General features: G+C 37.9%; 3 protein-coding genes across 4 annotated transcripts; 1 reads left to right on the forward strand and 2 right to left on the reverse strand.

Moving 5' to 3' along the window:
- Nucleotides 1-6,430: 6,430 nt before the first annotated feature.
- RB195_007441 (uncharacterized protein) lies at nt 6,431-13,058 on the reverse strand (the record flags this gene model as incomplete). Of its 2 annotated transcripts, XM_064181071.1 has the most annotated exons (6): nt 6,431-7,804; nt 9,613-9,656; nt 10,665-10,747; nt 12,468-12,568; nt 12,633-12,701; nt 13,056-13,058. In XM_064181071.1, the coding sequence occupies 6 exons, from the start codon at nt 13,056-13,058 to the stop codon at nt 6,431-6,433; spliced, it is 1,674 nt and encodes a 557-aa protein (XP_064037886.1). The 2 variants fall into 2 exon arrangements, with proteins under 2 accessions (XP_064037886.1, XP_064037887.1); XM_064181070.1 differs by lacking the exon at nt 6,431-7,804 and having other exon boundaries at nt 9,493-9,656; nt 12,633-12,736; nt 13,001-13,058.
- A 192-nt stretch (nt 13,059-13,250) lies between these two features.
- RB195_007442 (uncharacterized protein) lies at nt 13,251-17,042 on the forward strand (the record flags this gene model as incomplete). The annotated part of the gene is made up of 5 exons (XM_064181072.1): nt 13,251-13,256; nt 13,326-13,412; nt 14,446-14,546; nt 16,432-16,514; nt 16,879-17,042. 5 exons carry the CDS (start codon nt 13,251-13,253, stop codon nt 17,040-17,042), a joined length of 441 nt encoding a protein of 146 aa, XP_064037888.1.
- Nucleotides 17,043-19,695: 2,653 nt separating this feature from the next.
- On the reverse strand, nt 19,696-21,420 carry RB195_007443 (uncharacterized protein; the record flags this gene model as incomplete). Its single annotated transcript, XM_013448504.2, has 5 exons — nt 19,696-19,773; nt 20,210-20,287; nt 20,339-20,467; nt 20,530-20,682; nt 21,331-21,420. 5 exons carry the CDS (start codon nt 21,418-21,420, stop codon nt 19,696-19,698), a joined length of 528 nt encoding a protein of 175 aa, XP_013303958.1.
- Nucleotides 21,421-21,476: the final 56 nt, after the last annotated feature.

Here is a 21,476-nt window from a genome sequence, read left to right on the forward strand (position 1 = left end):
TGATTCCTTTAAGGTTCACATTAGCGGTGTATTTAAGTACGATTTAAGGCCATCTGCGTTGTCGTCTTTTATTAAATATTTATTAAACACATCTTTGATCGCGATCCCACCTTCTTAATTAAAGTAGCGATCTTTCTGTAATGACTCTCTATGGACTCTTCGTTCGTAGAATGCGAGAGTATGTAGTTAGGCTAGTAAGGACAACATTATCAGATAAGAGATAATTGGGTGATTATCTGATAATTACCTGGTCGGAGATGTGATTTCGTAGAAAGAGAGCTCATTGTTATGACTTTCAAAATATTTCATGATTACATTAATTTGTCTTATAGCTCCTAATTAGTGGAATACAAAAGTAATTAGATTAGCGTAAGGGCAATATTTGTAAAAAGGGCGACAACGAGGTAAGCAGGGAGCTGTTTTCGTGAAAAAGGAGCACGTTATTTGTGATTTTCGAATGATATGATCATATGATTAACTTTTAGTTCACAAAATATTCTGAATATCATCTACGTCGTCGTTTTAAATGTGTTACCTGCTCGTTGAAGCATAAGCAGAATAACTCCAGACATGATTAAATGAGATGGTCATTGAAAAGTGACAACAGGTGAAATTTTTTGTAGAAAAACATCGTTGTATTCGTGTATGAGTGGAAAAAAAAATCGCATATTTCATTAAATGGTTTTGGAGTTCAAAGATCTTTGCTTGATTCGATCTATACCTTTAAGAAGAATAGTGCAACAAGACTGTTTTGTAATGGATTAAATCTATGAGTCCAAAAAATAACATCTTATTTATTCAAATGGGAATAGGGTACCATTTTTAGTTATTTATTTATTTGCATGGATACGTAAATTGAATCTAAGGACAAAAAATAGTGGAGAAGTAATGATAGATGAAGATAAAAAAAGAATTGAATTATTTAAATCAAGAGGAACTTTTTATTTCTTGCTAAAATGTAGCATTTTTTCATACGGTTTACATACAATAACATACAGAAAGCGTTAAAATTAAATGTTAAATACGATATTCGACAAATCTATCCCTCATGGCTTCTTTTTCCTTTTTGAGTTCTTCCGAGTGAATCCTCCATCATTTTCTTTTGTAGAAGTTTAACTTTTGTGTGATCATAAAAAAGAACTGCAATCATCCTTATAAGTAAAGGATGGTAAAAACTGAACATAGAATTACATAACGATTGCAATTGCTTTGATACTGTTTTGTTGGTGACTGTTTTGTATGACGAATTACAGTAATAACTAGTAATCTACGTAATATCAGAGCTGCTGTGTGTGATATTACGCTTACATATGTCAGCAAATATGTATATGATTAAATTCTTCTCTGGAAAAAAGAGAGATAGCAGGAATGTTTAAAAAGAAGGAGATAGATATAAATGATTAAATATTTTTCCCATTGTTTTTCCGTTAAAGGTCGTACTGTGGATGGTTACAGCGTAATATATCTGATCAAATTAAGGCGACGAAGAAACACAAAACAACGTTTTACAACTGAAATAAATTTCTAATGGTTCTTACTGATTTCTAGTGTTTATCCTTGAATACATCATTCTTCTTGTTCCATCTCTTTAACATCACCATTCTATCTCTCCTTGGCTAAAAGCATCACCCCATGAATCTGAGGTGGTACGGATTTCAGGTGGAGTATTCGTGTACGGGAGAGTAGATTATGGAGAGGGGGATGATTCCGTCCATTTCTTCCTAATTGCCGTAGAAAACGGCCCGGAAGATACGGCGAGTGCACAAGGCTGGCGCGCTCCAACCAAACTCCTTGTGGAAAATAGTGCGCCAGAACGCTCGAAGCCGTACCTTCCGGGCTGTTTTTTACGGGAATTAGGAAGAAATGCACGGAATCACCCCCCTCTCCATAATCTACTACCCCGTATACGAATACTCCACCTGAAATCCGTACCACCTCAGATTCGTGGAGTGATGCCTTTAACACTTAAAAAATTGTGTGACTCGCATGCAGGACATAGGCTACTGTATTTTGTGTTTTTATTTATCGAAAAACACATGTCCACTTTAGATTTTTCAAAGTTCTATGCATTTTTTCGAAGAATTAAACTTAAGTTATTCAGACTATTTTGTGAAATTTCAAGAATTTCAAATATTTTCTGATTTAATATAAATGTTGAGCGAGAAGAGCGTAAAAGTGATTGTTAGCGGTGATTATTCTTTCTTATATTATTCATTTGCTCTAAGCATCTGCAAATCACAGTAACGAATCGCTTATTGAAAATCTGACTACAGAACAGCGGCCATAAGAAGGTTAATATTTCACAAATGGTTTACCAGGATGGGGCCGGCAAGTATTTTAAATTTGATTTATTAGTGATACCCATAAAAGCAGAACAGCGGCAATGGATGGAAATATTTCTCTTCAGGATGAACAAGAAAATGAGATGATTGCGGCAAATGTTCAGAATGAATAAAAGAAAGAAATGAAGAGATGAAGGAAAGATAAAAAAAGGCGAGAGATGCCGATTCTTTTCTCTCGTTGAAAATCTCATTACTCCTTTTTATATTATTCCTTCGATATGGGCGGGCAGATTCTTCCGCTTGAAAAATTTAATTGTTGATTTTTGCCCACGCACAGCTTTCAATCAATGTTTGTCGTCTTTTTATCTTTTCCTCGTTTCTTAGCCAGATGTTAGGATATCGCAACAATAATACGATCTCCATAGTTGAATTTTTTTTTGGAAAATCTCAGAAATTCGTAGAGAAAAATAGGATAGTACTGTTATTAATCAAATAGATTAGTTTTCAAATTAGAAGAGATCCCAAATTAGGAGAGGTAGATTTATTCTAATGTTCCGCGACACATTTTAAAGTAGAAATAGTCTTTTTTGAACCTCAGCATCAAAAAATAAAAGAGTTGTAAAAGGCTGCACTATGTATTTGTGCGATGACCGAATATGTCAATCGGACGGAATACTTTCAAGCTCTGCTGCGGAATTATCTTCAGTTCTTGTCTTGTGATAGAAATAACGGGAGTTATTCACACTATAAATCCCTACCTCACTACGGTAAGTTACCTTGATCACCTTGACTTCCGTTGTTCTTCAAAGTGGTTGAGCGGGCGCCGGTAATTTTTCCATTTGTTCCGAGCCAGAGCCGCTCACTTTCTTCTTCCACGTGGGACACGAAGAGCGTCAAAATTTGTTATTGAAGGACCTCGTGAAGAAATCTGACCATCGTGTCAGAGGTTAAAATCACCACTTTAATTCATGATCATTTCATAAATTTCCTTAAATTTCTGGTAAAAAAAAAGAACGAAAGAAGAGTTTTTAGAAAAAGTGCAGATTTAATTTTTTTCTGGAATATGTCCTTACAATAATTTCGATTGATTAGTGAAGAGGGACAAAGCGCGCACCACAAGAAGTCCGTTGTGCGGTTTCAGCCGGACATTCATACTGGTATGTAATGACAGGCTTAGTCCGTGTGCATGTGTGTATGTATGTGTATGTATGTTCGTGTATGTTTGTCTTAGTGTCACGAAATCCCAAAAAGGGAGAGGGACGGCGTCGAATTGGTGCGGCGGCGTCGTAGAGCAGTAAAATCACTTCAGTTCTAATTTTACAGAAAATGCTTCTACGACTAATTTTTATTGATGAGTGAAGGCGAGCGTAGCGAACACCACAGAACGTATAAAGTTTGGCTTTAACCGGACGATCAGACTGGTATATAAATAATCAAGTAAAAAGAATTTATTCTGTTGTAGCGATTTAGTGCTCAAGCCTATGTTTTAAGTCATATTCGCTCGCGAAAGATCAATTTCCATCTGTACTTTTGAAGAGGTGCATTAGAATTGTGTCTGAAGGCAGATGGCGTTACTAGCGCTGAGTCAATTAGGCTTTTACATTGTTATTGGAAGAATGGGAGCTGCATGACATTTTAAATCACAAATTTTCTTTTTCTTCAAAGCTAAAATATCAATTGTCTAAAAGGGCTTGGTGTGGATTTAAAGTGAAAAACAATTGATTCAATTTCAATTTAATTAATCTTTCCATTCGTTCGGAGCTGATTTGCCAAATATTTTAACGAGAATAAGGTAACTGATTTAAAACCTTATCAGATAGCCCCGTACAGGACATTCTTTAGGACACGTACGCGTCCAAAAGACTATAGGATTTTGAACCGAAGTCGAACTCGTTCAAATGATCGTCCAGTTCCCGAGAGAGAGTTGAAACGTGGATTATCTGCAGGATAGCGTAGATGGCTAGGAGCAGGTAGAAGTATATGAACTTAAAATACTGCTATTCACTATGAATTTTAAAAGAGAAGGAATCACCCCACGAGCCAGAGGTGGTACGGAATTTAGATGGAATATTTGTATAGTTTGTTATTGTTTATTACTGCTGTTATTTTAGTTTATTTCATATCATTGTTTTAAAACAATGTTTCTTTCAAAACGATAACGTAACAAATAATTGAATTAGCGATGAGAATGAATGTACTGGTAATTGAATGAGTAAATGAATGGTTGAATAGTAGATTGAATGACTGGAGAAATGACTAAATGGTTGATCGTAGATTATATAGAGGGCAGTGATTCTGTCCATTTCTTCCTAATTGCCGTAAAAAAAACGGCCTGGAGGATACGGATTCGAGCATTCTGGCGCGCTATTTTCTACAAGGAGTTCGATTGGAGCGCGGAAGCCTTGTGCACGTGCGCATCTTCTGGGCCGTTTTTTACGGCAATTAGGAAGAAATGGACGGAATCACCCCCTCTCCATAATCTACTATGCCGTATACGAATACTCCACCTGAAATCCGTACCACTTCAGATTCGTGGGGTGATGCCTTTAATCTATGTTTCATTTCTTCACAGAGGGGAGGGAAATTGCGGATAACAAGTTACGGAAATATTTTGGTCTGTAAATGTTATTCTAAACCTAACTCTGCTGAGGTAAACTTTTATTCTCAGTTGCTTGTGATGACTGTTATAGATGGGATCACCAATAGGTTGATCAATTGATTTTGCTTTACTATCTTTAGCTCAGTACGTCTATCAAACAAAAGTGCGCCTTGCTCACGCGTTTTCAAACGTAAATATACGCATCGTCGTCAGTAAGTATCAGAGAACTCTTGGTTGTAAATACTCGTTATGGGGTTTTTTCGGAGAATGAATACCGTTCACATGCCACTGTAGATGAAATCTACTTTTTTTTTGTAGCAAATCTCTCCATTTCAGCCCAACACAACACTTTCATCTTTTTACGTGATCAGTATTCTACTTCATAATGTTTATTAATATTTACTCGTCCATTTTTGAGAGGTCACATTATTGTTTCAAAACGATGTTTCTTTCAAAACGATAACGTAACAAATGATTGAATTAGCGATGAGAATGAATGTACTGGTGATTGAATGAGTAAATGAATGGTTGAATGGTAGATTGAATGACTGGAGGATTGAATGACTAAATGGTTGGTTGATTAACTGCTTGGATAACTGAATGAAAGTATAGGTGAATGAATTGAAGAATGAATGAATGTTGTAGTAGACAGATGAATAATTGAATGAGTGGGTGGTTGATTGAATGGATGTACAAACGAATGACTGAATAGATTATGGTTGGAAAAATGATTGAATAGCTTAATGATTAGATGGACAAATAATTGAACTAGTGATTGAATGAATGAATGAATAAATTAGTTGAATGACAGCTGGCCTAGGTAACAGATCACGGTAGCTAGACGGATTTCATTGCGATTAGTGATAAACGACGAAGCGCTTGATTAGAATTACCCGCAAGCAAAGTTCACTGCGAGCAGACGACCTATTCATCATCATGCGAGATAAATCAAGTTGAAGTACCCGGAACTTGTTTCTCTTGAATATCTCCATAGCAGAATAAAAAACACATAATGTTTAATAGAAAAATGCAACGAAACTAAGAGTTTAACTGCTAACGTTAGGAGAACTAAATCGAGAAAGTTTAACTAGCAACTTCGAAGAAAAGACGGATAAGATCCATAAATGGGTCGCAAATTTTGGTCCCATGAGTTTTTGGGAGAACCTTGCATTCTCCCGGAGTGGACATGTGGAGCTTATTTATTGGAGGTGACTCCAGGCCGCCTCCCTTGCACCTCCGAGTCACTTGATCGCAGGCTCTTGGCCGGACCGACGTGCGGGATACAAGGATGTCATGAGTCAGTCCTGGCTCGCCAGAAACAGGGAGCCCATCCCCTGAATCCACTTGCGTCTCTGGGCAAGCACAAGGTCGCTTTTGGTCCGCGATCAGTCCGCCATCCGTCACCCGGGCGCGGGCCACGTAGCCTCGCGACTAACCGGCTGCGATCCCTCTAGTGACGGAGATCCGTGGAATTAGAAGACATTATTCAAAATTCGAAGAATTCGACTTTTCCCCTGTATTGCGGTAACCATTAGTACATAATGATATGCTAACATGAAACAACAACAATAATAATAATATGAACATGAAATAATAATAATAATAATAGTAATAGTAATAGTAATAATAGTAATAGTAATAATAATAATAATAATAATAATAATAATAATAATAATAATAATAATAATAATAATAATAATAATAATAATAATAATAATAATAATAATAATAATAATAATAATAATAATGATAATAATAATAATAATAATAATAATAATAATAATAATAATAATAATAATAATAATAATAATAATAATAATAATAATAATAATAATAATAATAATAATAATAATAATAATAATAATAATAATAATAATAATAATAATAATAATAATAATAATAATAATAATAATAATAATAATAATAATAATAATAATAATAATAATAATAATAATAATAATAATAATAATAATAATAATAATAATAATAATAATAATAATAATAATAATAATAATAATAATAATAATAATAATAATAATAATAATAATAATAATAATAATAATAATAATAATAATAATAATAATAATAATAATAATAATAATAATAATAATAATAATAATAATAATAATAATAATAATAATAATAATAATAATAATAATAATAATAATAATAATAATAATAATAATAATAATAATAATAATAATAATAATAATAATAATAATAATAATAATAATAATAATAATAATAATAATAATAATAATAATAATAATAATAATAATAATAATAATAATAATAATAATAATAATAATAATAATAATAATAATAATAATAATAATAATAATAATAATAATAATAATAATAATAATAATAATAATAATAATAATAATAATAATAATAATAATAATAATAATAATAATAATAATAATAATAATAATAATAATAATAATAATAATAATAATAATAATAATAATAATAATAATAATAATAATAATAATAATAATAATAATAATAATAATAATAATAATAATAATAATAATAATAATAATAATAATAATAATAATAATAATAATAATAATAATAATAATAATAATAATAATAATAATAATAATAATAATAATAATAATAATAATAATAATAATAATAATAATAATAATAATAATAATAATAATAATAATAATAATAATAATAATAATAATAATAATAATAATAATAATAATAATAATAATAATAATAATAATAATAATAATAATAATAATAATAATAATAATAATAATAATAATAATAATAATAATAATAATAATAATAATAATAATAATAATAATAATAATAATAATAATAATAATAATAATAATAATAATAATAATAATAATAATAATAATAATAATAATAATAATAATAATAATAAGTGAACATCACCATTGTACTGACAAAGGTAAAGTTCTATTTCGGGCGTATTCTTAGATTCTGTTTAAGCCACCGATTGCATAGGTGTTTCTAATTTCTGAAGGAAGGGCATTGAGAAGAAGTATCCCCCCACTAAGTTTTATACGTGCTGATGGAGCGCGGATTGAAGATTGTTTGGTATACAATATCACTTACCTGTTCTGTTTCGAATTTCGGAGTTGGTGAAATAAACAAAAAAAATTTAAGTTTTGACGTTTCTATCTCCACTTTCAGGTCTATTTGTCTATTTTTGTTACTTTAGTCGTAGGAGTGAAAAGACAATTTTGATAAGGTATTGAGGCAATTCTTCTCTTGTATCTCCTTGTACTGTTGGCTTTTTTTGTCAGCTTCTCTCACAACAAAGTTATGGGCTCAAAACTTAAACCACTTAATTTTTTATGCGCTAATTTGTGAGCCAATTTTTCAGCGGAATTAAAACGTATTGGATGCGTTCTGCACTTTTTAATTCGTTAAATTCTGCCGTATTTGCCTTCGGCCTTCGGCGCTTGACGGTTTTACCTGTTTAATTCCGTGTATTTTTGTAAGCAGTGACGAGCACTCTCTAAATGCACACCTCTGTCGCTCTGTTGGCAGATGACTTCTTCAAAACATCGCTTTCTTATTTCACACTACCGCATTACATCTTCAAACACTTCATTCTTCTATCTCTTTTGTTCATTCTCGTGGTAACTGCACAGCTTAGGTGAAGGGTGCCACTTTGCCAACCATCCTGAAGTGAGGGGACGGAACATCGGGTACGACCATCGAATGTATGCAGATAAATACGAAAGTAAACTTTAAAGTCAAAATTTGCAGTACGAACCAACTTCATTCCATCTCTGTTCGAGATTTCGGCTTCGTGCTCACGTGTTGTTAAAGGCATCACTCCACGAATCTGAGGTGGCACGGATTTCAGGTGGAGTATTCTTATATAGGGTAGTAGATTATGGAGAGGGGGTGATTCCGTCCATTTCTCCCCAATTGCCGTAAAAAAAACGGCTCGGAAAATACGGCTTCGGGCGTTCTGGCGCATTATTTTCTACAAGGAGTTCGGCTGGAGTGCGCCAGTCTTGTGCGGCGCCGCATCTTACGGGCCGTTTTTTTACGGCAATTAGGAAGAAATGGACGGAATCACCCTCCTCTCCATAATATACCATCCCTTATAAGAATACTCCACCTGAAATCTGCACCAACCCAGATTCGTGGTGTAATGCCTTTAAGCTGACCAATAATGTAATAATTAATTGATTAATAATAATAATTAGTATGACTAATTACACAGTGATTCATTACTCGTGTTGCTACAAATTGCTGGAAATACTGAGTACGAAGATGCTATCCACTATCTGATTATTCGAAATATGAAGTGAACATTAATTACGGCTATTGGCTTATTAACACTAATTAGTCCATTTAGACTATGTAGATTACTACAACTACTGATTCATGAGCAACGTTTAAAGTATCCACATGTATTATTTCACTTATTTACTCATATACACTCAACGGTCCCCGATGAATTCGTTAGACGTAATTACACAAAGCAGAGCTCTTACTAAAAACTACAATGTGAGTGTGTTCTTTGTATTCCGTGCGATAAGAATATAATGATGTACTTTTTATGAACACATTTACCTCAAACTTTCATTTTTAAAAAAAAAAAAACCTCTAATAGCCTTTGATGAAAACTTCATAAAATTCGACTGCAAAAAGAAGCAAAGCAGCTGTTATTTGTGAACAGCAACAAAGTGTCCACGTAAATCTCCCCATTCCACTCGGAATACGCACAATAAGGAAGGTGAGGATACCAAGCACAGACGGCGTGAACACTTCTACAATAGAGCTTCTTACATTTTAAATAATATTTATTGCATTTATTGCAAGATATATTAATTATTATAAACTACTATCACACATTAAAAACTTATTATAAAACACTATCACTAGTGCTACCGACGCTGATTTTACGATAGGTGAGAACAAATAATGGTGGGACTTTAGTGAGATTGCGGACAATCCACATTGGACACTCTTATCCTGAGACGGAGCCGGGTGTATCACAGTTGCACTGTCTAGAGGCTCCACTGTCTGCACGACCGCCTTAGTGCTAACCAGGCCCTTCATCCCTCCGGGGTCCGGGTAAATTGGTACCGGTTTTGTCTGGGAGGATAAAAACACTGATCTGATACATCGGCTAGCCCCCCGCAAGTCATTGCGCAATCTAGACACGCGTTAAACGCATCACCCCACGAATCTGAGGTGATAAGGATTTCAGGCAGAGTATTCGTATACGGGTTAGTAAATGGAGAGGGGGGTGATTCCATCCATTTCTTCCTAATCGCCGTAGTAAGCGGCCCGGAACATGCGACGCATGCACAAAGCTTTCGCGCTCCAATCGAACTCGTTGTAGAAAATAGCGCGCCGGATCGCTCGAAGCCGTATCTTTCAGGCCGTTTTTTTCTTACGACAATTAAGGACAATTAAAGATGAAGGAAGAAATGAACGGAATCACCTTCTCACCATAATCTATAGTCCCGTATACGAATACTACTCCTGAAACCCGTATCACCTCAGATTCGTGGGGTGATGACTTTAACGTCGACACTTTATATTTGGCCTTTGCATTGAGAAGTATCTGGCGCAAATTGTGAATAAAATAGGCAAAGATTGAAAGCGATGTTAGCTTCTGCTTTCGCAAGAGGTCTTAAGTTTCGATTTTTCTAGAGTCCTCATCGACGATACGATTCAAAAGATTTCTGTCATTACTTTCCTCACTTCCTCTTTCTTTCTTTCAAGGCTCTCATCCTCTCACAGTATTTTTTAAACAAAAGTAAACTAACCGGATGCGTATAAAAGTCTTAGTTGATTATCATTCTCTCTTACCATCTGGCGCAAATCGAAACGACCGTCAATATTGTTGTACCTGGAAGAATGCCATTTTCAAACCAAAGTTCCAGAATATTTCAGAAAATCGCCTCGTTTCAAGTCGGCCTTGAAGTCGCAGCCGAACCTCTTACGAACTGCACCACACCTGCTCTGCTATTTATTTACTTATTTTCATTTGGGACGGCGGGTGGCGGAGTCGGTTAGAGATCCGTTGTAGTAGCCACACAGTCGATGGTTCGAAACCGCCCTCATGAAAACCAAGCCCTTCATCTCTCCGGGGTCAATAAATTGGTACCGGACCTGTTTGGGAGGATAAAAACACTGACTTGACACATCTGCTGGCCCCCGCAAGTCATTATATAGGCCAACATGCGTTCCAAAACCTTAATGACTCCGAAATGTAGTAAAACGCGTTGATACATCCGGGTTAACACGCCACAGATTTTTTCCTTATCCCTCTAGAGATGGTCTTTCACCCAAATTTAGCGTCAATGTCTAGACTCTCCGACGTATGTTCCTCACATACTTGGCAAGCAATAAAATAAACTACACCCGAGATAATGCAATCTCCGCTACTAGCAAATGGACATACTACGCAAGTAGGAATTAAACATGTGCGATTGTAGATTCGGTTTCAAACCAGCTGTTTCGTAGATGTGTAGATGTCTAATTGCCGTAAAAAAGGCCCGGAAGATGCGGCGTGTGCACAAGGCTGGCGCGCTCCAATCGAACTCCTTGTGGAAAATAGTGCGCCGAAACGCCCCAAGCCGTATCTTCCGGGCCGTTTCCCTTCTCTCAATAATCTACTATCCCGTATATGAATACTCCACCAGAAATCCGTGCCACTCCAGATTCGTGGGGTGATGCCTTTAAAGGAAGACAGAAAGTATTAGAGTCATTCTTCCGAACTCGTTGTGTTGCGCCGAGGGGACGGTTCGAGTTAATTGCTCTGGGAAACGTTGCGGAAAACAACCTTTATGAAGATGTTAATCGGGGGAGAGGAAATTGATCATGATCACGTTCATGCTTGTGATCTACACCAGTAACTCGATCCTTTTGTGGAAAGAGCTCAACACCATCAGTTTCGTAATCTGCTAATTCACCTAACGTGACAAGTCCTGGCGTGCACTTGGATAGGAAAATAAAGTTAGGTAGAGCGAATCTTCATCATCCGTCCAGCTGTAAAGAGTTGCCGCATCAGCTAAATTGAGGTTTCTATGTGCTTCTGATCTTCTGGTCTTTGATTTTGTAGGTTTATTCCCTGTCACATCGAAGATCAGAAACGCCGCCGCGTTTGCCAAGGAAAGTAAAATAAGGTGGGCCAGACACGTGATGCGCCTTAACAACAACCATTGGAACAGAGCCGTGAGCGACTGGGTTCCCCGCGATATTAAGCGCATAAAGCAAGACCGCTGACCGGATGGTCTGATTTCTTCACGAAGTCCCTCAAGGAAAATTATGATGCTCTTCGTTTCCCTCGCGAAAGGAGGAACCATTGGGCTACTCTGGCACGTGATTGGGACAAATGGAAGAAATACTGGCGCCTTCTCGACCAGTTCGAAGATCAACGGAAGTCGAAGTGATCAAGGTGATTCCCTGCCACCCTAGTAGACTACCTCCGAACTCTATTTTGCTGCACGAAAGGCCCACTATCGATAATTCCAGCGGACGCTATCACTAGTAACCGCGATCGGACTGTTCTCATCTTTGCTTTCTTTGGCCAACTAGACAGGAAATAATGAAACGGTCACACTTACATTCTTCTTCCAGTCACATAGAGGTTGTAAAGACATAATGCAATACTGAGAATGAATGCCACCATACCCATGTAATCGACATTGGCGTAAATAATGAAGATCTATAATTAGTATAATCTACTTGAGGTACCCCACGGAGCGACAACACTATTCGAAAGGACTTACTTGAACTATGATACAAAGTAACTGCACAGTCCTACATTGGTTCACTAGGAAAGGAAAACTATATGAGCTCTGGAAATAGATACGAGCTGTTCTTTGTTCTATCCCTCAATAAAGGGTGCTCTAGGAAGCTCAAGTTTTTGGTGGTAACTCATTAATGGTAGGAAGGTTAGTGATCCTTTTGTTGCCGTGATGCCTCCGCAGCAACCTGGCGGACTTACTCTACGGGCAGATTGTCTCCAGACAAGCTCCAGCGCTTGGCAGAATGTCCATAGACACTCTCGCAGCAAGTAAACGTTTGTGCAAAAATGAATTGTTTTGTCAGAACAGACGCGCGCGTCGGTTAAATGTTAATTATTTTGCGTTCTCACTGCTTCCTTTCACCAATCCTGATATCATGAATCGACAAACACAGAGAACACCAACCATTGTCGTTAGGGTGTTGGCACGAATATAGAAGAAATGAACTTTATTACAGATGTACTATCCGTTATCCTACTTTACAAAATCAACAGAAAAAAGACCTAACTCCTCTTTATTGGGAGTAGGATAGGTCCATTCTTATTCGTTCATCAACACTGCGTGGTCACTACACTGGGGAGGCAGTTGAACGTGACAGCGATGAGTGTTAGCAATCAATGTCATTTCAAATCATGGTGTACAGTGACGTTCAACCTAATGAATTTTTTTTTCTAGAAATCCAAATCCTTCTATGGTGATTATGACTTCCCCTATATTGTTGGGGCTGCAAGAGCTCTCCAATTCAGTTGCTGTATATTTCAAGTGAGTTTTCACATCACCTTGTTTTAGTAATAGGATTTGATTCGTTAGGTGCTATTATGCTTCTTTAGAGCAGCCATTCAGTGTTGATCAATCCCTACAGGAATGCGGTTACGCGTTCCACTTCATTGAATAATCATTGAAATTCAGGAACGCATGTGCAACCCGCAAACATTGCGGGGGGGGTTTTACAATAGTATACTATTCGAAATTTCCGTTGAATCCACAAATTTCGTGAATTGTATTTCCCTTCCGACGAATCAGTTCTGAACATCTGAAAAATCTATGGTTGGTCTTTATCAGCACACTGACGAGGCTCTTCAGTCTTCATTTGTCGGAGTGCAGGGTTTCTAAGCAATGGAAAATAAGCAAGACAATGTTCTGTGAGACCGTGCTGTTGCATAACAAGGAAGACGCACATGTTATTGACAACTATAGCCCAATCTGCTTACTGTCCGTCATCTGCAAGGTCTTCAGAAGACTACTCCCAAACATGATTGAGAGAGCAGTAGATGAAGGACAGCCATGCGAGCAAGCAGGATTTCCAAAAGAGTCCAGTACGATCAGCTATATTTGTACCGTTCTAAAACTTATAGAAGCATCGCGAGAGTTTCATCGATCTGAAGAAAGCATTTAATTCATTGAGGCTGAAGCGGCCATGTACGCCGAGGACAACCAAGACGTCCTTAATCCATACGAAGAGATACTTCGTGTGCTGTATAACAACTTCACGACCAAATCTTCTCCATTCTACAATAATGTCAGAGTCCACGTGAAGAGAAGGGCTCGTCGAGGTGACACATTCTCACCCAAAATAGTCAGTGCCACCCTCGAGAGCGCGATGAGAAGATTGGAATAACATGGGAGTGAAATTTGATGATATTGTTTTGATAACATCAGGGTTTAGTTGTGACGGTTACGAACTCCGTTCCAAATCTTGTTTGCTGCTGGAGAAACCTGGTCGTCCAAAATTCCCGAAAATGACGGAACGCTGCTTTTAGAGATGTACCCACATACATAGCAAGATGTATTTCAGATCCTTATGATTTTCACCCAATCCGGAAGTATCGACATCATTTTGTTTATATATTACAACATTTTATGTGTTATGTACACCATACATATTTTCAGAAGATGGTGAGTTGCCGTATATTATTATTTTTTCATTGCATAACTTCCCTAATAATTTGTCCGACGAAAAACCTTTCTATCCAGCCCTTAGCAGATTTAATGATGTGGGATTTCCTAACTATCGGCAGGGGTAGCTGCAAAGGTAGTACTTTAGGGAGCAACTTCCGTAGTTTTGTTTCATCAGTGCCAAAACTTTATTTTCAGTTCAGAGAGAAGTTAAAGCGCGCACAATCAAAACAAACTGTGCATTTCAGCCAGGATCAAGCGTGTAGTTGTCAAAAAACCCATCTAGAAACGACATCCACAAAAGACAAATAACCGTTCCAAAGTAGCAACCAAATTTTCCAATGTAGCAAAGATTAGGGAACAATTTTAGAAATTTTGGAAATTAAGTTGAAAAATAGTTTAATAATAATGGAAAATTTGAAAAAAATGTTTGAAAAACAATTCTAATTTCACAGAAAATGCCACTACTACTATTTTTCATTGATCAGTGAAGGCGATGAAGCGAACACCACAGAAAGTCTCAAGTCTGGTTTAGCCGTACGTTCAAAATAAAATAACACAATATAATGGGTCCGCGTATACAAGTCTGATACATATATAAGTCGTTACCTGCTCATGATGCTCCTGCTTCCACTAAACGAAATCAAGCATTTGAGTATACGCGTGGGAAGCGTACGAGCCACATAACGTGCACACTTATATTGCGCAAGATTCTCATACTCATATTGCCAAAAGAGGCTGTCGTTCATTACCGCCAGAACTCAGTGCCAGAAAGGTCAATCACCTGATGGTAGCATGGAATCTTTGCCAACATCCGTTCGTTCCGTCATGCTGAATTGCGAAGCACTGTAGCAGAGACTACATTATCTACTGCGACGACGCCGGTGAACAGAAGATAATGAGGCTGCGCGATAGATGTGAAGAAGGACCAATACTAGGATCTTGGCTCAACGTCACCTAAAAGCGCATTTGTACGACTGCAGGATTAAAGAGCATGCAAACTCTGGATCGTAAGTGTCCACACAGCTACGGAAATCGCTGAGCACAATAATAAGGAGCAAACTGCCTTTTGTCCTATTCGATCTACAATTGGTCAGGTCGTCACGTCACGAGAGTGATCGAAATCCCTGGTGTCGGAATTTGAAACCAGTGCATTCAGCGTTTCTTGAAGTTGAAATTGAAGTCTCTTTTGACTCACCTAATCGAGGCCCTCTTCTAAGAGCGCTCCGCGCCAATAGAGTACTAGGAAAGCTTGTTTGCCTACTTAATGACATGATTCAACGAACAGCGATTTTTATACCCTTTAATGAGTTTTTTTAAAAGCGACTATCCTCTCTTCTTTTCCTCTTTGCTCTATTCTTTTTTTTTTCGTCCTCTGCCTACCCCATTACGGCCTCCCTCTTAGTTCCATATCCCTTTCACGACCCGTCGTTGTGAAAGTCTCAATGACCACTTTACTTTGCTTACAGGTTGTTGGGTAAAGTGCTTATTGTGTTCTGTGGTCCGACGTCTCCACACCTATGTCTTCTTTGAAGGGTTGAAAATGTTGTTCTATTTGCTAATTTGAACTACCAAACAATTCCATTCTGGCTCTACTGACATTGACCTAAGCTGATCAATCCTAATTCTCCAATGGAGTAGCCACAATCGCCCTTCAACTCCACTGTTTTGTTTCAAAGAATATTTACACTGACGTCAACACTCCTCAAAAATGTGTTCGTTTGCATCTGAATTCTTGAAAGCGTGAAGTCGCCTGCATCTAGAGTCGGGGGTGGACGTGTAATGTTTTTTTTTTACGTTGTTTCATTCTTTTTCATTTTCATGGTTTTTTTTTGCCAATCTATCCCGTAGTACGATACATCATTGATTTACATGGCTGTTACAGGTACTACAATATTGACGGCCGCTTCGATTTACGCCAACTTATCCGTGAACCTGAAAATACCACAAAAGTACAGTACTCAATAGGTAATTAGATATATTCAAGTCCTTCAAGAGGTCTGCAAATTTTTCTGCTAACAGTTTTTTTCTCCATTTTCGTACTGATCTGTAAGACGCACGACCAAAATCCAAAATGAACGCTGAGTCATTCGAGCTGCACAATACCTTCCTAATATTTCGGAATTTTAGAAAGTCCTAAATCATAGAGGAGTAGTACTCATATTTGTGCGATCGACCACCGCAATCGCATTGAAATTTTGTGTGGCTCGAGGGCACATTAATGCAGATGCATCACTTTCACCCTTGCGAACGTAAATCCTGGGAATATTGTTAAATCATGCCAAAAAAAAACGAGTCATCAAATTACTTGCTTTTAATATTTACTTTTCAGCGTTGTTCACACCGACTGTGTTGAGCATTCTCATATACTTAAGCGTCAAGCTTTATGATGGTTTTGTTATATTTTTATGGGTAATAACATGTATAATTGAGATGTTATTAGCCGTTGGATTACTTGGCCTCGAAGCATTCGAAGTATTTGTTCTTAAGAACTAATCATTTGCTGCAATAAAAATTTTATAGTGTACATCCTTAGAATGGAGCTAAAAGTACCATACCGATATATAATCTGCGTATTTGTCTGTGTCTCAAGAAATTCCAAAAAACGAGGTACACCGGTCTAACGGCGTCGGATTCACGCGTCCGTACCAGAAAGCTACAGAATGGGGATGAGACGGGTCCCAAATAGTGCCGAATAAGTCTGTCGGCAGCAGAAATCGCTGAACTTGATTCCACTGTACGGGGTCGATGCGATGACGCCAACAATTGGAATCACCGGGATTAATGTCCAAGGGCACCGCCAATGACTCCAGCAGATTTTGTTATAGAATAAGTGAGGTATTGTTAGCTGTTTTATAGTCACGACAGCTAATGTCTGTTTTCCCGATCCTTTTTTTAAAGCCTGGATACGTGCATGCAGACAGCTGCTCAAATAGCAGTCAGGAGTTCACGTGAATCGACATAACACCCTCATCTTTATCAGAATGATCATGGCGTTCATTCATTTTACGTTAGCATTCTGTGTTCAAGGCATCACCCGAAGAATCTGGGGTAGTGCGGGTTTCAGGTGGGTTATGCCTGTACGGGATCGTAGATGTATACGGGATGTATCGGAGCGGATGCGGCTTCAAGCGTTCCGGGGCGCTCTTTTCTACAACGATTTCGACAGGGGCGCGCCAGCCTTGTGCACGCGCCGCATCTTCCGGGCCGTTTTTTACGGCAATTAGGAAGAGATGGACGGAATCACCCTCCTTCTCATAATCTACGATCCCCTATAGGCATAACCCACCTGAAACGCGCACCACCTCATAGTCGTGGGGTGATGACTTTAATTGCTGAGTAGAAAGACGAAAAGTTTGTCTAATACTTCGAAATTTGTTTTGAAACTGTTGCGGTATCAAAGGAATGTGGACGTAAAATCAGCTTTGAATATCTTTTCAATGTACAGTATTCAGACACCTATATCAAAATGGTTATAAGAAAACCATTCATAAGTGCATATCTTTCTTTAAAAAGAGCAAAATAAGCCTCGTCAAAAAAAAAGCATTTTTAATTCTCTAGCAGAAGTTTGGAGAAGGTGCTCCAACTTCAAATTTCTATTCATAACTGAATGGAAACGAAGCACTAGCAGGAGTTCACGTGATCTGACGTAGCATCCTTATCTTTATCAGGCTGATGCGCTTGGTCCGTGCGTATGTGTATGTTTTTCTGTGTATCACAAAATTTCAGAAAGCAGTAAGACATGGCGTATCACGGTGCAGTAGCATTGCAAAATAATTCTAAGTGGATTTAGCAAAAAGTAAACAAGGCATTGTGAACTGTTCCATATATACTGATAACTGCACGTGTTGCGTTTTACCCCAATGGGTGTTTCACCTCCTTCCACTTAGCCCTATTTCCGTGTCCTTTTCGCATTAGGTTGGTAACTAGTAATTTACGTGATCTGACAAAGAACCTTATCTCTATCAGTACCATCACGTTATCGTAGCGCTGGCAAAGATGCTCATGTTAGCATGTCATTCTGTACAAATTGTTTGAGAAAAAAAAACAGGAGAAGACTTCATACTCTGACTTCATGTTTTCAAACTCCAGCGGTGTTTGAGGAGTGCAGTTGTAGAATAAAATTCGATTATTCTCAAAGTGTAGAACTGACTTATTCAAAAAAGAAAAACTATGAAATCTTTCATAAATGCTTAAATTCCTTAGGAAAAAAGACGAATAAAGCATTTGCATGAAGCATGAACGAGTACAGCATTTTAGAAAAAACACATGTTTAATTTCACATAAACGCCACTTTTTAGTGATCAGGGAAGGCAAGCGAAGCGAGCATCTAAAGAAGGATGGAGGTCCAAGTTTGGCCAGACGTTCAGAATGGTCTTCGTCTTCAGAACGTGCAATTATTCCCGCGTATCAAGATATTCAGCGTCTGCAGAAGTTCTTCGGTGAACTAAGCGTCGTGCGAGGAATTTAAGACCTCCTATCCGTCCGGAGCAGGAAAACCTATGTGCTAAACGTTAATAAATGCACATAAGTCGTTGTAGTCGCGATAGAAGTTGTGATTATGAAGAACTTCTGGAAGCTATGAAGATAAAGTGGATAAAGTGTGTGGTGTTAATCAATCCACTTGGGATGCGCCCCCACGTTCACTTCAATTCAGAATCGTTTGAGGTTCACGAACGTGTAACAGGCCTACACAATGACTTATGGGACCTAGCCGATGTGTCAAGTCAGTGTTTTTGTCCTCCCAGACAAGTCTGAAACCCATTTATCGACCCCGGAGGGATGAAAGGCTTGGTGAGCACTAGGGCGGATTCGAACCTCCGATCGATAGTGCAGGCAGCGGAACCTCTAACCGCTACGCTACACCCGCAAGAATATGTGCGAATATAAATGTGAAGTCAATTGCTTGATATTTTTTTAGAATTTAGATTTATTAGAGGCTATACTCGTCTAATACAAATTGTTTAGTCGAGCTACTGTTATTCACTTCCAACTGTTGGAAGAGAAGTGAAAAAGACGAGTAAAGAAAATCATGTATTTCGGTCGACTCGCTGCGCTCACTCGAATAAACATACATAATTACAAGCGAATGTGTGTTAGTACATATACATACGACCTGATTTACGCTTTTTGTTTCTTTCAAGTCTTATCACAATTTGCTGTTCCCGTGCTGTTTCCGTGCTTCTTTCATCATTGGTTGGAGATATTTTTCGAATGATGGTAGAACCTGCAAAGCGAAAGAAATGGAAAATTTTCCACAAACAAGTTCCCTCCCTCCAGTTACACGGTTAAAGGCATCACCCCACGAATCTGAGGTGGCACGGATTGGCACGGTGGAGTATTCGTATACGGGATCATAGATTATGGAGAGGTTGGTGATTCCGTCCATTTCTTGCTAATTGCCGTAAAAAACGGTCCGGACGACACGGCTTCGAGCGTTCCGGCGCGCTATTTTCTACAACGAGTTCGATTGGAGCGCGCCAGCCGTGTGTACACGCCGCATCTTCCGGGTCGTTTTTTACGCCAATTAGCAAGAAATGGACGGAATCACCCACCTCTCCATAATCTACGATCCCGTATACGAATACTCCACCTGAAATCCGTACCACCTCAGATTCGTGGGGTGATGCCTTTAAGATCAATATTGATCAAATCTGTTTGACCTGTGTTCTATTCAGTTCACTTTGTTGGGCCCATTTATACAAGTTCTCATAAACATGACCATCTTTCCGTCCCAAAACCTGAATGATAAGGGAGAATTTGAGAATCGAGTGAAATTACTGGTTTCTTACCGATCTTAGCTCACGATCTGAATAATCCCACGAATCTACAAGTGACACAGCATTAGGACGTAGCTTCTTAAGCAGTCGATACATATCTTCTTTCATGTAGTCCAACTGTTGCGAAGACAGGTAACCATCCTATAATTCAACTCCGATAATTTAGTTAGGAATCATGGAAACACTGGACGAAACTGCAGTACCTCTAGCACATAGTAAGCCATATCAATCAATTCATAGTTTAGATGTAAATGGAGAAGATCCTGAAGAACTGCTCGGCAATTGGCGTCAACCACTGCATGGGCATTCTCGTAGAACATTCTAGCGATATAGAGTTTCGTATGAACACGAGCTGCCTTAAAAAAATCTCGTTTATTTTGGACGTGTGAATCTGACCGATTTAAAGGCAGCATGCCATGAATCTGAGGTGGTGCGGACTTCAAGTGGAGTATCCGTATACGGGGTCGTAGATTGTGGGGAAGAGGATGATTCCGTCCATTTCTTCCTAATTGCCGTAAAAAAAACGGCCTGGAAGATGCTGCGCGTGTGCAACGTTGGCGCGCTCCAATCGAACTCGTTGTAGAAAAGGGCGCCCCGGAACCCGCATCTACTGGGCCATTTTTACGGCGTTCAGAAGGAAATAGACGGAATCACCCTGCTGCCTATAATCTACGACCCCGTACAGGCATAACCCACCTGAAATCCACACCATCCCAGATTCATGGGGTGATGCGTTTAAGTGGATGCGCGGCGAGCGGCTTGTTTCGACTTGGCATCAGATCTTTTGTTGCAAAATCGCTCTGCTTGATAAACAATATTTAAGCGCTATATTAATTGTGTTGTACGTAAGGAATCAATTTGTATTTGTCTCCCATTGTCATCACATTTTGTTTTGTTGTTTTATCCAGTAGGACACTGCACTGTTTTCCCACAGACTCAATGTAACCTTGCTTAAGTGTTCACTTTATTTAGCAAGGGTTCACTGCAAAAACGCATGAACTTACCCTATTCAACTCAACAGTATTCTCATTCCAGGCTTCTTCATCCGAAAGACCCTTAGCTCGCAGCGATAGCAACCTCTCATAAGCTTTCATAATCTGACGACGCGCAGCCCATTCGAACGCCAACAGATACGCAGAATAGTATGAAA

The sequence above is a fragment of the Necator americanus genome, chromosome I (assembly GCF_031761385.1).
Source record: "Necator americanus strain Aroian chromosome I, whole genome shotgun sequence".
In the NCBI taxonomy this organism is placed as follows: domain Eukaryota; kingdom Metazoa; phylum Nematoda; class Chromadorea; order Rhabditida; family Ancylostomatidae; genus Necator; species Necator americanus.